The sequence below is a fragment of the Cervus elaphus genome, chromosome 11, assembly GCF_910594005.1.
Source record: "Cervus elaphus chromosome 11, mCerEla1.1, whole genome shotgun sequence".
NCBI classification, from domain to species: Eukaryota; Metazoa; Chordata; class Mammalia; order Artiodactyla; family Cervidae; genus Cervus; species Cervus elaphus.
The window spans coordinates 12247398-12262383 of record NC_057825.1 but is presented as its reverse complement, the minus strand read 5'-3'; the positions used below and the strand labels follow the sequence as shown (position 1 = coordinate 12262383).

General features: G+C 54.2%; 1 protein-coding gene across 7 annotated transcripts in view; it reads right to left on the bottom strand.

The window, feature by feature from the left end:
- Positions 1 to 643: 643 nt before the first annotated feature.
- The window catches only part of DENND1A (DENN domain containing 1A), a 523231-nt gene continuing 508888 nt past the window's right edge, over positions 644 to 14986 (bottom strand). For 3 of the 7 annotated variants that reach the window (XM_043916893.1, XM_043916894.1, XM_043916895.1), the window contains 3 exons: positions 7942 to 8070; positions 4900 to 5155; positions 644 to 3719 (listed from right to left, as the gene is read on the bottom strand). In XM_043916893.1, the coding sequence (XP_043772828.1) occupies positions 2520 to 3719; positions 4900 to 5155; positions 7942 to 8070 (1585 nt within the window). In that variant the 3' untranslated portion in view covers positions 644 to 2519. Of the gene's footprint in view, positions 3720 to 4899; positions 5156 to 7941; positions 8071 to 14986 lie in introns of those variants that run through there. The other 4 variants (XM_043916896.1, XM_043916898.1, XM_043916897.1 and 1 more) reach the window with 2 other exon arrangements.

Sequence of the window (14986 nt, the reverse complement as noted above, 5' to 3'; positions counted from 1 at the left end):
AGGCAGGGAGAAAACATCTGGTACCACGAGCTTAGCCAAGCTGCTGCCTTGATTAGTTCATCAAGTCAGAGATTTGGCAAACCTGTGTTTTTGCAGATTCCTAAGAAAAGACATTCTGGGTGGAACCCCGGTGTATAAAAGCTGGGTGGTTCTTTTTTGTCCTCCTCTTGTTCTTGAGAGTTCTGAGAACTTGTAATTTTCAAGCACAGACCAGGGAGGGAGACACACAGAATGATGGGCAGGTGGGGGGTGGGGACAGTGTGTCTTAACATCCACTCTGGGTTCTGGGTCCAGGTATCCTCTCCAACACAGCCAAGAGAGGTGCAGTTTCCCAGGCTCTGCCCTTGCTAATGAGTGGTGATTCCAGGTATCCCCTTAAACTTGTCCTTTCCTGGAGCCGAGGTGCCTTTGACATCACTGGTGACCTGGAGCCCTGCTGTGTGGGGCCCAGCAGCCCTGTGCCCAACTGTGACCAGCCTACCCCTCAGAGGCCTGACTGGGAACAGGCTTGGGGGTGGGCCAGGGTCAAAGCCTTCCTGACTGCTCCACGGCCCGCCTCTACCTCTACACACACAGATGCCGAAGGTTCCCCAAGGCGGCGTCCCCTCCCTGCAGAGCTTCCTCAGGACACAGAGATACCAGCTTCTCTCCAAGAAGACTTTATTGAACGCACACACAAAATTCATCCTTGGATTTGCAGATTCAATCCAGCAAGGGAAGAGACAGCAGTGCTCTTGTGAACATGGTGCTCTCGCCACCGGCGCCCAGCCAGGGAGACCACGGGTTGGGCTCAGCTTCCCTGAGGCCACCGAGCACCTCTTGCCTTAAGACTCTGCCCGCCGAGTGGGCTACCCTGTCTTGATGGGGCTTGGGAGTCTGCCCAGGATGGATCTGCAGTCTCTGCTGAAAACACCTGAGTGTCCTAGAGGCGCCCGCATGGCCCAGACGTGACACAGCGCCCCACTTCCGGCGGCCAGAGGACATTGCCGAGATTGAAAGAGAAGACTTGCCCAAGGGGCCGTGACTGACCAAGGAGCTTGTGCTGGGCCAGCAGCTCTTCACACCCCATGTTGTCGGAGCAAACCTCAGGGCCGGGCCTTGCTCACTCACGGGTGGGGGTGGTCTCCCAGTCCCTCAGACGATGACAAGGCTCCCTAGGGTTATAGGGGCCTCCAGAAACCCCCTTGCCCCCTCAGCCACCCCTGAGACTGTGTGTCTGACCATTCACAAATAGGAAATGAGAAATCAGGTCAAAATGTTCACAATTTCCTGCATGTCTCAGATGGTTGTTTTCTTAAATGGTTGGGCCATATTTTAACTTGGTTTATTGAAACTAGTCAATTTCAAGATTCCATCAAATCAATAAAAGTAAAAAGGAAAAGAAAGATAAAAGAAATAATAACAACATTTCAATTTAGCTTTGGTGACGTTGGCCTCAGGAATTTCTATGCTGGCAGGAATCACAAGGTGGGCAGGGAGGGGGTGACTCCAAGCCCTCCTGCGTCCAGGCTGCAAGAAGCCAAGCCTGCCCACTCCCCAGGGGCCTGGAGAGGGGCTCAGTGCCCTGCCCCCTCCTGCCCCAAGGAGCCAGGAACTGGGACCCTTGCATCTCTGTGGTGTTAAGCTTTGCCTTCCAGCGGAGGTCTGGGTGCCTGCTTCTCAGCTCTGCCCCTTGAGACCCACTTGACAAGAGCCAGAGCCTCATGTGATCATAACTGGAGACCAGGAGAACCTCTGGGGATCCGGGGGAGAGTGTGGATGGCAGCGGACCCACCCTGACGCGCTCAGGTTTACCCGTTGCCGTCTTGTCTTCTATACTCAAAGTTGCTGGTGCTCCTGGCCCTCACGCAGGGCTGGCTGGGGCTTGGTTTGGTTACCATGAGGGATCCCGTGGATCCCTCAGCCCCCAGATCCCAACCAAGTCAGAAAAACAGAGGTGTAGGGGTTGGGGTGAAGACTTAGTAAAGAACGAGTGTGCATATTGCTAGAGAGGGTTTGGAAATGCCCCGCCAGGTGGATCCTCCAGCTGGGGGAGGGGGGAGGGGGAGGGGGTTCCTTACTTCAAACTCCAAACCACGTGCCTCTCGTGCAGACGAGCTGGTGTACCGCCAACGCTCGTGCCCATCGAGGTGGGGTGTGCAGGGCTGGGCTGCAGCTGGGGCAAGAGAACGGGGCTCAGGAGCAGACATCCTGAGGATGCACGGGGCTCCTGGTGGGCAGTTTCCAGAGGGAAGGTGGGTAGGACGTGGCCTGGGGCAATTGCTGGCCCAGCTGACCTCTTTAGTGCAAAACCCAATTGGGGGGGTGGGGGGGGGGGGGGGGCGGGGCGGGACAGGCACCCAGGAGCTGGGTCGATTCCCAGGCTGGAAATGGCGCCATTCTCCAGAGATGGGCAGTGTGGAGAGGAGGAGGGGCGGCAGAGAGGGTTCCCAGCCCTTCCCACCAGTAGAACCTGGGCAGAAACAGTAGCAGAGGAAGCAGGGCCAGCCGGCCTCGGCTCGCCCCACCCTCGGCGCTGCTCACTCGAAGGTCTCCCATTGCTTCCTGAGCTGCTCCACGGAGCCGGGGGCCGGGGCCGGGGCCGGGGCCGAGCTCACGTCTTGCTTGGTTTTCCGTAACAAATCCTCAAAGGGGTCTCTGGCCTCTCGTGGAGCAGAGGGCTGCAGGGCTGGCTCCAGGCCCTGGGGGGGCCTGGAGGGGAGGAGTGGGGGGTCTCCAGGCCTCAGGGCCAGCCCCTGCTTGGCCTCGGCAGCCCTGGCGCTTGAGCGAGCCAGGGGCAGTGTTCGGATCCTCGAGGGGGCGACCGCCGGGGGACCCAGAGGCTGCGGGGAGTGGGTGCCCATGGGCACTTGGCCAAAGAGGTTGGGCATAGAGAGAGCAGACAGGCTGGGCTGGGGTCGACGAGGGGCACAGAAGCCGGAGCCGGACAGCAAGAGCGTGGGGGCAAAGGCTGGCCCCAGGGAAGCAGGACGGGCCCCAAAAGGCCCAGCTGGTGCAGAGACCAGGGGCATGGTGGGCAGTGTCGCTGGCACAGATGGGACAAAGGGGTTGAGTGACGGCTGTGGAAATGGGGTAGGGGTCCCCATGGGGGGAAAGCTAAATTGGGGGGTAAACGGGGTGGCTACATTTGGGGCCGTGGGGCCTGGTGGAAGGGCGCTGCCCGACCAGGCTGTGTTAAGTGGGTCCAGCAGGGCCAGCAGGGCATCACTGCTGCTGCCGGCGGCCCCTGGGGCCAGGCTGAGTGGCTGGAGCAGTTCGGTGGGGTCTTGGGGTGCAGCGCTGGAGAGGAGCCCAGGGAACGGGGCTGAGCTGAGGGCAGCCTGCCTTTCCCACTCAGCTGGCAGCCGCTCTGAGAAGTCGCCGAGGGCGAGGCCGGGGGCCTGGAGCTTGGCTGGGCGGGCGGTGGGAGGCGGGGGCACAATGCCCAGCTCCGGGGTCTTCCTGCCCTGGGGCCGGGGGATGGTGATGCTGCCCAGGGTGGGCGTGGGCACCTCCTCCTTGTCACTGGGGTTCAGGAGGCCGTTCTGGTTCTGGGGCCTGCAGGGTGAGGCCAGGGAGTTCCCGAGCAGGGCTGAGGGCTTCTTGGGGCAGGCGGCGGGAGGCTTGCTGGGGATCGCCATGTCGTCCTGGCCTAGGCTCCAGAGCCTGCTGTGCGGGTGGGTGAGCTTCAAGGCCCCTGGTGTCCCGCGGCTCCTGTCACTTCTGCCCAGGTCCAACCTCTGCCAGAGGGAACGAGGGAGGTGATGACTGCTGCTGACTGGGACAGATTGGCCCTCCCCACCCGCTCCTGTGCGCCAGGGTCCTGGGAGTCTGGCCAGTTAGGCCTCTGGGGCTCAGGAAAGCTGGGAGCTTGGCCCAGGTCGGCAGTAGAAAGCAAGCCCAGGTCTGTCTGGACTCCAGGCCAGGCTTCTCTCGCTAGGGTGGCACAAAGGGTCTCCAGAGAAAGCCCTGTCTTTTCAACCCAGCACTGCCAGTTAGTTTTAGGAAAAGGACTCCATCTGCTGACCCTCTACTGGCCTGACCCATTTTACTTTCCAAAGCATATGGGCACTTTCAGCCACCCCTGAGCCCAAGAGGGCAAGTGAGGCTCGGGGGCTGGGTGAGGGCACACTGGCTGGGAATGAAATAGGACTGGGCTCTGTCCAGCTCTGCCATCTACTGGGCCATGACCTGGGTGTCACGTCCCTTCTCTTGGCCCGAGCTCCCTCATTTGCAGCCTGGGAATAGCAATTCCCTGCAGAGGGGCGTGTGTGAATCATCGGATATGCGTGCTAAGTCGCTTCAGTCATGTCCAACTCTTTGAAGCCCCATGGACTGTAGCCCACCAGGCTCCTCTGTCCATGGGGATTCTCCAGGTTAAGAATACTGGAGTGCATTGCCATGCCCTCCTCCAGGGGATCTTCCTGACCTAGGGATCGAACCCCTGTCTCTTAACATCTCCTACATTGGCAGGTGGGTTCTTTACCACTGGTGCCACCTGGATACATGGGAGCTTTGTGAATTCCACACTGTGACCCAGGGACTGCGGAGTCAGCAGCCCCTTGGCACGAGTGAGGAGACAGGCACAGGTGGTGACAGACTTAAAGTCTCAAGGAAGATCAGGGGTCACAAGCGAATATCCAGAGCCCCAGAACTCTGATCCACAGGCTCTTTGAGGAGCCTTTTGGTGGGGTGGGGATAATCCCAGTTCCACCAGGGGTCACGGCGCTGCCCACCTCTGATGCATAAACAGAAGCAGGGGGCTCTGGCCACTGGCCCGCCTGGCAGTTTGCAGTCAGAGTGACTCTGAGCATTGGCTGAGGACCTTGGAAAAGGGGCTCTTTTTCACTGTCATGTGGGAAAACCTGCCTCATGTGCAGAAAGTGCCCCCAGCCTGCGCCCACCCCACCCCCACCATACCTGATAGTCAAAGGTCCCCGGCTGCTCCCTCAGGTCTTTGGGGGTCCGAAGATCTTCCAAGCTTTTGGCCTGGCCCAGTGGCTGCAGCGGGACTTCCATGTCGAGGTTGCTGAAGACGTCCTCCAGGAGGTCGATGCTGGCGGCCCGGTCATGCGGAGCTGGGGTGGGGCCCACAGGCTCCCGTGCTCTCTGCTCCGGGCTCTCGGCCTCGTCCCCTGCACTGTCTGACTCCTTGAGTGTCCGATATGGCTGCGGCCTGGGGGAAGGCAGAGCAGGCTGGATTCTCCCACCCAGAGCCGTCCTGGGAGGAGCAAGCAGCCCCCACCCCAGAGAACTTCCAGGCCTCAAGGAGCACAGCTGGGAGCCTTGGGAGAGGAGAGTGTCCTGGGTCCCCACAAGTGCAGGTGTCCGTGGATGGTGCCCCTCAGACAGACAGACCGACCAGGGCTGATCTCGGGTTCCGCTCACTGAGGGGCCTTGGGCAAGTTGCTTTGGATCTAGCTTGCATCGGGGAGCCCATTTAGTTTCCTCCAGACCACAAGACCTACCATAGAACTGGCCAGCGGGCTCCCACCCCATTCATACAAGGCGTGAGGAAGGGGCCACGGCTGGAGAGGGAACAGGCAGGAGGACTCACTCCTGAGCCCATTGTCCGTACCCTCACCCCTGCAGCAGTCGGGTCCTGGGCCCAGCTTGTGCGGAACTGAGCTGGGGGAACTCTCCCCCAGGAGGCTGCATGGTGCACCCCAGGATCCTCAGCGGCAAGCTGCCTGGGCCTCAGTCTGTGCTGATCTCAGTTCCAGCCCTGGTGCCATCTGTTGCTGTGGGACCTTAGGCAAATCACTTAACCTCTCTGAGCCTCAGTGCTCCCCCGTTCCAGAGTGCACGCCCTCACAACTGCTGGTGGAGATGACACAAGCAAACGCGGTACCAGGTGTACCAGCAGGCATGCTGAGGCTGTTAACATCATCCTGTCCATTCGTGCACCAAAATCTTACAGCCAACCCAGGTGCTGGGGACACTGGGTACCTCTTGCTATCCTCTCTCACAAGCCTGAGCCCCAGGGTACATGGAGAATGCTGCCCAGACTTCTTGTGAAACTGGGCCAGAGTAGCATCCTACTTCCAACCACAAGGCTCTGCCCCGTGGGTCAGGTTGAAACGGCCCATGGCTCCAGTAAAGTGGGGAAGGTCGCCACCTGGTGGTCTGAAGGCCCACTTGCATGAACCTGGGCAGGGGGACAGTCAGCAGAGGAAAAGAGGCTCAACTAACAGTCTTGACTCTGGGCAAGGACTATGTCAGACTGTACTATCTCCCTGAAGCCACACAAGCAGCCTGTGAAGTAGGACTCACACCCCCCACTTTAGAGATGAGGAAGCTGAAGCTCAGAGAGGCTAAGTAACGGAACCTATATCACACAGCACCTGGCAAGAGGCAGAAATGGAAGCCAAGTATAAGAAACTTCTAAAGTCCCTCACTTGTTCTAACTATGCCATCTGACCAAGTTCCGTTAACCAAGTTTGAACACAGTGAAGGAGACAAAGAAAAGTCAGTGTGCTTTGTAGTGAAGGAAACAAAGTTTCTTTAGAAGGAATCCATTTTAAGCTGGCCAGTTCCCTTTAAACACACACAGAAACCTATGCTTTTCATAGATCATGGTTCAGGGAGTGAGCATTATTTAAAATAATTAAGGCATCAATTAGTTTAAAAAGAACGTGGCCGGCCAGACCCCACGGTGGGGGTCCTTGGCTGTTGTCTATGTGGGATCCCTTTACCAGCAAGGCAATTGTCAGTTGATACATGGCTGGACATTTCTTATTCCAATGATGCAATCTTTATTTTAATTAATAATAGAAATAATAACTGATACATTAAGTCTATGATGTTATAGATACTATTGCTTAGGACGAGGCTTTTCTCCTAGTTTTAAAGAAGGAGATTCACTGCACAGACCAGGCAGCACGCAAAACCTGAGCAGCCCTGGCTTAGGGCACTGCTCTCTAAGTGAGCACCTCAGGAGGGGACTGACTTGCCTGTGGCCACAGGTGAGCTGGTGGCAGAAAGGACCAGAACTCGCCCCGCCTGTGGGGCCAGTGGCAGCAGCAGAGCTGTTGGGCTTGCCGGGCGCCCCAAGGAACCCATAGGCCCAGCCTTGGAGGAGAGAGTGGGTGCAGGGAGATAGTGAAGGGGGCTGACAAGCAGGGAGCAGGGGGAGAGTCTCTCTTATGTAATCGGGCTGGAATGGTTCACTCCCCAAGGTCTGCTGTGGGTGTTCAGCAAAGGGCAGTTCCGTTCCCCTGAAGGCTCCCATTAGAAACGCCATGCAAACAGATAAACACAGACCAGAGCTGACCGTCTGCTCAGTCCCAGCTGGGAAAAGCCTGTAGGTGGAGAGGCAAGACGTGGCGGGAAAAAAAAGGGCAGCCACCAAAGTCCAATTCCTGGGGTGGCTGGGTTGTGGTGAACCTTCTTTTTCTCTTTCTTTGTTGCAATTTGTAATTAGAAGGAGGCTTAGGCTATAAATAATAATGATAAAAGTTATCTTAAAGTCAGACAAATCAGTAAGATCTTTGGCCATGCCATCATTAATATATATATTCCATACCAGTAACACTTTTTTTTTTCTTTAAACTTAAAATCTGACGCTCCATCTCCATGGCTTCCCAAGGTGTGCTGAGATAAAGGAAGACTAGGCAGCAACAACCAGCCTAACTGGAGCTGAAGCTGCAGTCAGCAACCCCATTAACAGTCCAGTGCATTTTCGCTGTGAGGAAGGAGATGTTCCCGTCTCACACCTTTACAGCCCAGGCACCCTTGTCACCTCACCCCATCGCCACAGGCCCGGTGGGGCTGGCAGAATGAACACCCTGGGAGGAGGCACATGGGGGGGAGGGGGGCGCCGCCCTGCAAGCGGGCACCGGAAAGCAGCAGCCCCAGGCACCCTCCCCACACACAAGCACAAACTGGCCACCCCCTCCCCTCCAAGTGGTCCCGGACAGTCACCAAGCCGAGCTCAGGAAAGCGGAAGAAGGAAGGAGAGACCATTCAAAGGGAGTGGAGAAGAAAAAGCTTTCGGTGAAGCCAGAGCTCGGGCCCTCTTCCCGCTGGCATTCATCGTCAGAGGAGTCTTCGGAGAGGAAGACAGCATAGTGTCGCAAGGGCTTTACGAGGCTGGGGCAGAGGGAGACAAGAGAGAAGACGGTTAGGAGGCACCTCAGGACTCCGCGTGGTGGGGTGGGAAGGAGGCCCGCAGCCTGGTGCCTGACCCTGGCCTCCCTCTGCCGGCCAGGGAGGAAGCTGTCCAGAGAAGGCCCGACGGGCCCCCACGGTGAGGAAGCTGGTCCCTGACAGAAAAGAAACTGTGGGTTTGCGACCTGTGTCAAGAGCCTTAACTGCATCTATGACCTCACGATTTCACTTTCATTTAGATACCCCAAACTGTAGCAACAGATTACGCACAAAGACATCCATTACCGCTATGTTTATAAAATACGAGACAATCTAAATTTCCATAGTAGGAATCTGGTGAAGTGTATTATGGTACAGTTGGCTGAGTATTATCCTCTCATTAAATTATAATGTTTATAAAGAAAAAAATCTAAGAATTAAGAAGTAGAATTGCAATAATACTGCCTTCTGTCTCATTTACTTATGGAAAAATGCATAGAAAAAAGACTGAAAAGACAGGTGTCTAAATGTCAACAAGAGCTAGCGTATTATGGGTGATTTTTTTTTCCCCTTCTCCCATTTTTTATTTTTGTGTCTTCTACATTTTCTCCAATGTGCATATCTATTTCAATAATCAGGAAAAAATAAAAAATGGAAAAGTTAAAGAAGAAAGTGAGCCATGTGGAAGAGCACTTGCAAGAAGGCCCTTTTCTGATTAGTGGCCGCTCTCTGGAGTCTCCCTCAGATGCCTCTTCAGAGAGTCTTTTTCATCTGTGATGTGGAAATTAAATATTCATTGTTATAAAAAATACATCTCCCTTGTCAGCCACCTGTGAGCTCTACCTCTATAAACACAAACACATACACAGCCCAGAGAAACTCCACGCCAGCTCCTATGAATTATACACTGACCAGGGCCCGTGAGAAGTGTGAGCTCAGGAGAGAGAGGCTGGACCCCACAGCTCTCGGTTCAAATCCTGGCCCCATGGCTGCTGCCCCAACATGCAATTGGGGAGTGGGCAGCCCACGCTTCTGCCCAGCACAGCAGGCTTGACGCACACCGAGGGTCTCCTGGGTGCTGGTGAAGTTTGGGGAGGTACCTCAAACACAGGAGACACAGGGGTACCTGATTGGGGCTATCTCCTCTCTCCCCAAACCCCAGCCAGAGCAGTCTCCTTTCTTTGCCTTATATGATGCAATTCCCTTCTGACTTTATTTCAGGAAGAGGACACATGTCCAAAAAAGTGCATGGGCACCAGGGTTGGAGGGTAAGTGAGAGACAGCAGCTGGGGGAGAGTGGATTGTGATCGGCTGCTGCTATGACCCACCATCCCCGGTGCTAAGACAGTTGTTACCCAAGAATATGTTGTTCTTTCAAATGTGGAAATCAAAGCTGGCACCCAGGGCTGAGGGCCCTAGCACAATCACATTTGACCCTTCATTGCCTTGCACTGTCCCTAGAAGTTAGCCAGGCAGAGAGTTTTGTCCTCATACTGAAGGGGAGGTTGAAGCTCAGAGAGGGGAAGTCACTTGCCCAGGGCTGCACAGGGAGGTCTCCTCTCCCAGGCCGCCTTCCCAAGTGTCAGGGACAACATGCACATCAGCCCGCCTGGACTGGTTGGGAGCATGGCCTAGAACATGCATTTGTCTCTGCTCAGGAGAGAGGGCAGGAAGATCTAACCTGCAGGAACATGCCCTGGCCAACACAGGGGCCAGACTGGGACATAAATTAGGGCTCAGCAGGAGGGCCACTTTCCACATGGCCCCGGGAATCTTGTTCTGAATCACAGTCCCGACCTTGCCACTCTCCTCTTCACTCCTGCTGCTCTGCACGGTGATTTCACCTCAGCTGGTCGTGCAGTGTCTAAAGCAGCAGCAGTACTGATGTTCAGATGTGTCTGGAATGACTTATTCATCTGTCTAAAGGTTAGGAGGACCCCCCTTACTCGCCAGCACTGGACTGTGGTCCTGAGTAGGGGGCGGGGTGCAGGGGGCAAGCACTCTGCCTTAGGCTGCTCTCAGAGAGCTCGCGGAACGTGCCGGGCAGGTGGGTGACTGTCACCAAGTCTGCGCTCTGAGCAGGGCGGACACTGCTCTGTGCCTGGCCCGCCCATCTCTGTGCTCCTTTCCTGCTGCCTCCATTACCTGCCTTTGCCTTTGCCTGCTGCACTGGCTGCCCTGGCCTGCAACACTCAGCTCAAACCGCTCTCCTAGATGCCTTCCTGGAGCTCCCAGCGGACTTTTCTCCCTAGGTGGAGTGGGCTTCTCCTTGGGCTGAGCGGGTTATCGCTTCATCAGTAGAGCTGTGTGTGCTGAGTTTAGTTGCTCAGTTGTGTCCGACTCTTTGCGACCCCATGGCCTGTAGCCTGCCAGGCTCCTCTGTCCATGCAGATTCTCCAGGCAAGAACACTGCAGTGGGTTGCCATGTCCTCCTCCAGGATCATCAATAGAGCTGAACCTCTTGCAATTCTGTTTGCAAGGAGGTCCTCAAGGGCAGGGGCCTGGTGTATTCTCTCTATCCCCCACACCTCTGGCACAGCGTTAGTGCAGAGGAAGTCTGCTGAGGGACTGAGCAGAAGCCAGCATGCTGGAGAGACAAGGCCTCGCACATGCCCATTTCACCCATCTTTCTGGACCCCCACCAGGCACATGACCCTTTCCTCAGCTTGAGGATGTAGTGAAGGAAGGTCCCCTCTCTGATGTGGAGAAAAGGGAACCCTCCGACACTGTTGGTGGGAATGTAAATTGGTGCAGCCACTATGGAGAGTCGTATGGAAGTGCCTTAAAAAACTAAAAATAGAGTTGCCATGTGATCCTACAATCCCACTCCTGGGCATATATCCAGAGAAAATTCTAATTTGAAAGGATACATGCACCAAATATTCATAGCAGCACTATTCACAATAGTCAAGACATGGAAGCAACCTAAATGTCCATCGATAAATGAATGGATAAAGAAGATGTGGGACATATATATACAATGGAATATTACTCAGCCATAAGAAGGGATGAAATAGTGCCATTTGCAGCAACATGGATTGGACCTACAGATTATTGTACTAAGTGAAGTAAGACAGAAAAAGACGAATATCATAGGATATCATTTCTATGTGGAATTTAAAATATGATACAAACGAACTTATTTACAAAACAGAAACAGACTCAGAGACAAAGAAAAACTTATGGTTAGCAAAGGGGAATGTGGGTGATAAATTAGGAGTTTGGAATTAGCATATACAAACTACTATATACAAAATATATAAACATCAAGATCCTACTGTATAGCACAGGAAACTATATATACAATAAATCATAATGGGCAAGAATATGAAAAAGAATATTAACTTTAGAATGAATAGGATCATGTTTGTGGACGAAAGTGTTATATATATTGGGGCAGGTGGGAATCTCAGAAAAATGCTTAGAACAGTATTCACAAGGAGGCACTGTGCCACGGACTTTACAGGTTATTTTTATTTCTACCACCCTGCCCCCCGCCTCCCCAGCAGGAAGGTGTCACTGCACAGATTTTATAGAGAACAAGACTGTCATAAGTCCATTCATCCACCTGTCTATCCAGTCACCCACGCACCCAACCGAAAAGCACAACCTGAGTGCCAACTGAGCAGACGCAGTGCTAGATGAGCACTGGGGGTCATGGTGAAGAAGGTGTGATCAGGCCACCCAACCGGGAGGTGACGAACAGGGACTCTAGTTCAGAGCCCTCTCCTTCCTGTCCTCTGGGCTGGTGCTAGATTGTGTACATGTGGGCCTCGTATCTCTGCTTGAGTCAAACTGAATGAGGCTTTGGTGACGCTCAAATCCATCCATCAAATGCATTTCCAGAACCTGTCCAAGCACAGTCCCCTCCTCTGGCTTTGACAAGCAAGCAGAGAGCACAGCTTGGCACATAAGCTGCATGCCACTAAAGATGCCAGAAATATCTGGATTCACATGAGAGCCAAGAGCCTTTGTGCGGGACTCTTAACTTGGTTTTGTTGGATCAGGCTGCTGCACTTCCCATCATTGTCAGAATCCAGTGCCTCCCACACACAAGATCACAGAGGTGCTTGGGGGTGAGGTGGGGGAGAGGGAGCCTCATTGTTCAGCTCACCATTTTCCTCTCCAGCAGGCTCTTTTGACCAGGCCAGGCTGGTCGGACAGGGCTTCAATATGAGGTCCAGGGTGTCTCCTGGACACACTATCTGTCTCTCAAGAGTGATGGAAATACCCAGACAAGAACTCTGCCATGTGGTTTGATGAGAGTTTCTTCAGGTCCAGGCTTTGGGCCACATGGATGACGACTAGCTGTATTTACTGCTGACACTAGCAGTATTTACAAGTGTTGGGCTAAATGCTGTCCATATGGTTTCTGATTAATTACTCATCACGTCATCCTTATTCTGCAGATAAAGCAGCCAAGGCTCAGAGAGGCAGAGTCACTTGCCCAGAGTCACACAGCAGCTAAGGGCAGAGCATGGAATTTGGATCTGCCTGACTCTAAACCACTTTGTGATCCTGCCTCTTTAGTTCTGTGGATCTGAAACAATGAAATAAGGGGTTGTGTGTTTCTCCTTCCACTTTTGATAAAAGGTGAGATTTCAAAATAAACTTATTTAAATTCAGCTGCTCATGTTCGCCCATGAAACATACAGTCAGATATTTGTCAGAGATAAAGGATGAACCGTCGAATACGTCCAGGTTTAAATTTTTTATTAGCTTAAGGCAGAATATGAAAAAAAAAAGCATACCTCTTCCCTCATTAACCCAATTCAGCTACTACCCTGCAGTCTGCCACCCACCACTTGCCTGGATTTTATTACACACAAAGAGCTGTCTGTGAAAAGGCAGGTCGTGGTGAACTTGGCTACCCAGTGAGGGCTGCCGCAGTCTTGGCGAGAAAGAAAGGCCCGCTGTCCATCACATTCAGACCCCAGCGTCTCCCACGGCTGCTCCCGCCTCTGCCCACCTCATCTCGGCGCAGAGTTCCCATGCAGATGACTCCCCGAACCCTCTCTAATGTTTGGTGTAACGTGTCGCTGGCTAGCGCGCGCGTGTGACAGTGGTGACAGGCGCGGCTGTTCCTTTTTAAATACCATGTCAGAGACACGGCGTCAGGAAGCGGGGACGTGCTCTGTGGCTCTCTGCCGTGCCGGGATCGCACGGGCTTATTTTTTAATGAGGAAGATCTGCATCTCGAGAGTTTTTTTCATGTGTCACATCGCGTGGACAAATCAGCAGCACGTCACGCTGGCCCACAATGAAATGCTGACAAATGTAGATATTTCAAATTTAATTGACATTTAAATGTACTTGAGATAAAGAAGGGAAAAAATCAGCAAGGACTTGGTCTCCAGAGGTAACAAACGAGGAGAGCTGGTGATCATGTTTTAAAGGATCATTTCACTCTAGCACAAAGGATCTTTACTTTTAAAGGTCTTGGCCGCTCTGGCGTCCACTGATTTCAAGGCTCCTGTTGGGCCGCTGGGCAGGGACAGGCCCCAAGACAAGGCCCGTCTGTCCACCCTCCCCCAAAGTGCCAGCCAGACAGACCTCGGGACAGTCATTGTACCTCCCTGAACCTCAGTTTCTTATCTGCAAAATAGAGATTCTATAGCCCTCCTGTTAGTCTTATCACAAGAGCTGAATGAGGATACTCATGAAGGGCTTCACATGGCGCCCAGTGCACGTTCAGTTACTGCCCAGACGCTATGCTCACCCGACAACAAACAGATTTGGCGCCTCTCCACCCTGTTCAGAGTCTCCCCTGGGTGTTCAAGGATGAATAGGGCGGTCCTGCCTTCAGAGATCTTCCCAGTCAAGGTTGCTGGTCCCCAGCTGGGCACGTCTCAGCACATCGGCGTCACCTGAGAGCTCCCCCACCTGGAGACGCTGCCATGCCTCCCTGCCAGCACCGCTACACAGGGCCAATACTCTGGAGGGCACCTTAGCACGTGTGTGGGTTAAAAACAGAGAAAAAGGCTCTGAAGCAAGTCTCTTCTACGGAAGAGATGAGCTTGGTGTAAGACCCACAAGGGAAGCTCTGGAACGTCCACTGGAGCTATTCCACGTGCCTGGGGCAAGGCTAGGACTGCTAACCGGGAGGAAGGACTAAAGACAGATATGGGAACCTGCTGGACACGGCGTCTTTGTTCTCAGCAGTAGGTGAATATCTACTTAAGAACAGCAATGAGAGACTCGCTGCTGTGATGAGAAGGTGTCTTCCTGTTCCGTGGACTGGTCGAGGGTGGATGGGTGAGTGTGCGGCCAGGGCCTTTCCATCCTCTTGGGGACTTGCCCTGCCAGAGCACAGTGATGCGTGTGCCTGGCTCAGAGGCCCCTGGACAAGCGCTACCTGGGAGGTGACATGGGGGCTGGGCTTTAATCGTGAGTCCAACAGAGGCTGTACGGTGGCCTGGAGGTGTCTCTGTGGAGGAGTGGGCACGGGGGCTTGCGGGTGGCAGGCGGGGCTGGCAGGGACCAGGTGGTGGAGAGCCTGCACCAGCATGAGGACTGACAGCCAGGTGTGAGGTCAGGGGGGCCCGGCACGGGGGACTTAGGCTCCACTGCCCCCATTTCCGTCTCCTGGGTTAGTCTTTTTTGCCTTTCTAACCTTCATTCATCCATCCACTTATTCATCCATCCACTTATTTATCAACCTGTGTCTGTCTGTCTGCCTTCCTTCCACAAAGATCACTAGTGTGGACTTCCCATGTCCACACCCACACCCAGCACGCTGAGGAGCCCTTCCCTGGTGCAGGATGGACACTCATGCAGGCGGAGAGGCCTGGCTCTGCTCTCCCCGCCTTGATGCTCTCTGCTGGAGGGAAGACAGGGAAGGGGACACCTTGGGGGCGCTCTCCTTACCTGGAAGAGAAACTGTGTAGATGCTGAGGAACACCCATCCCGCATCCTGAGG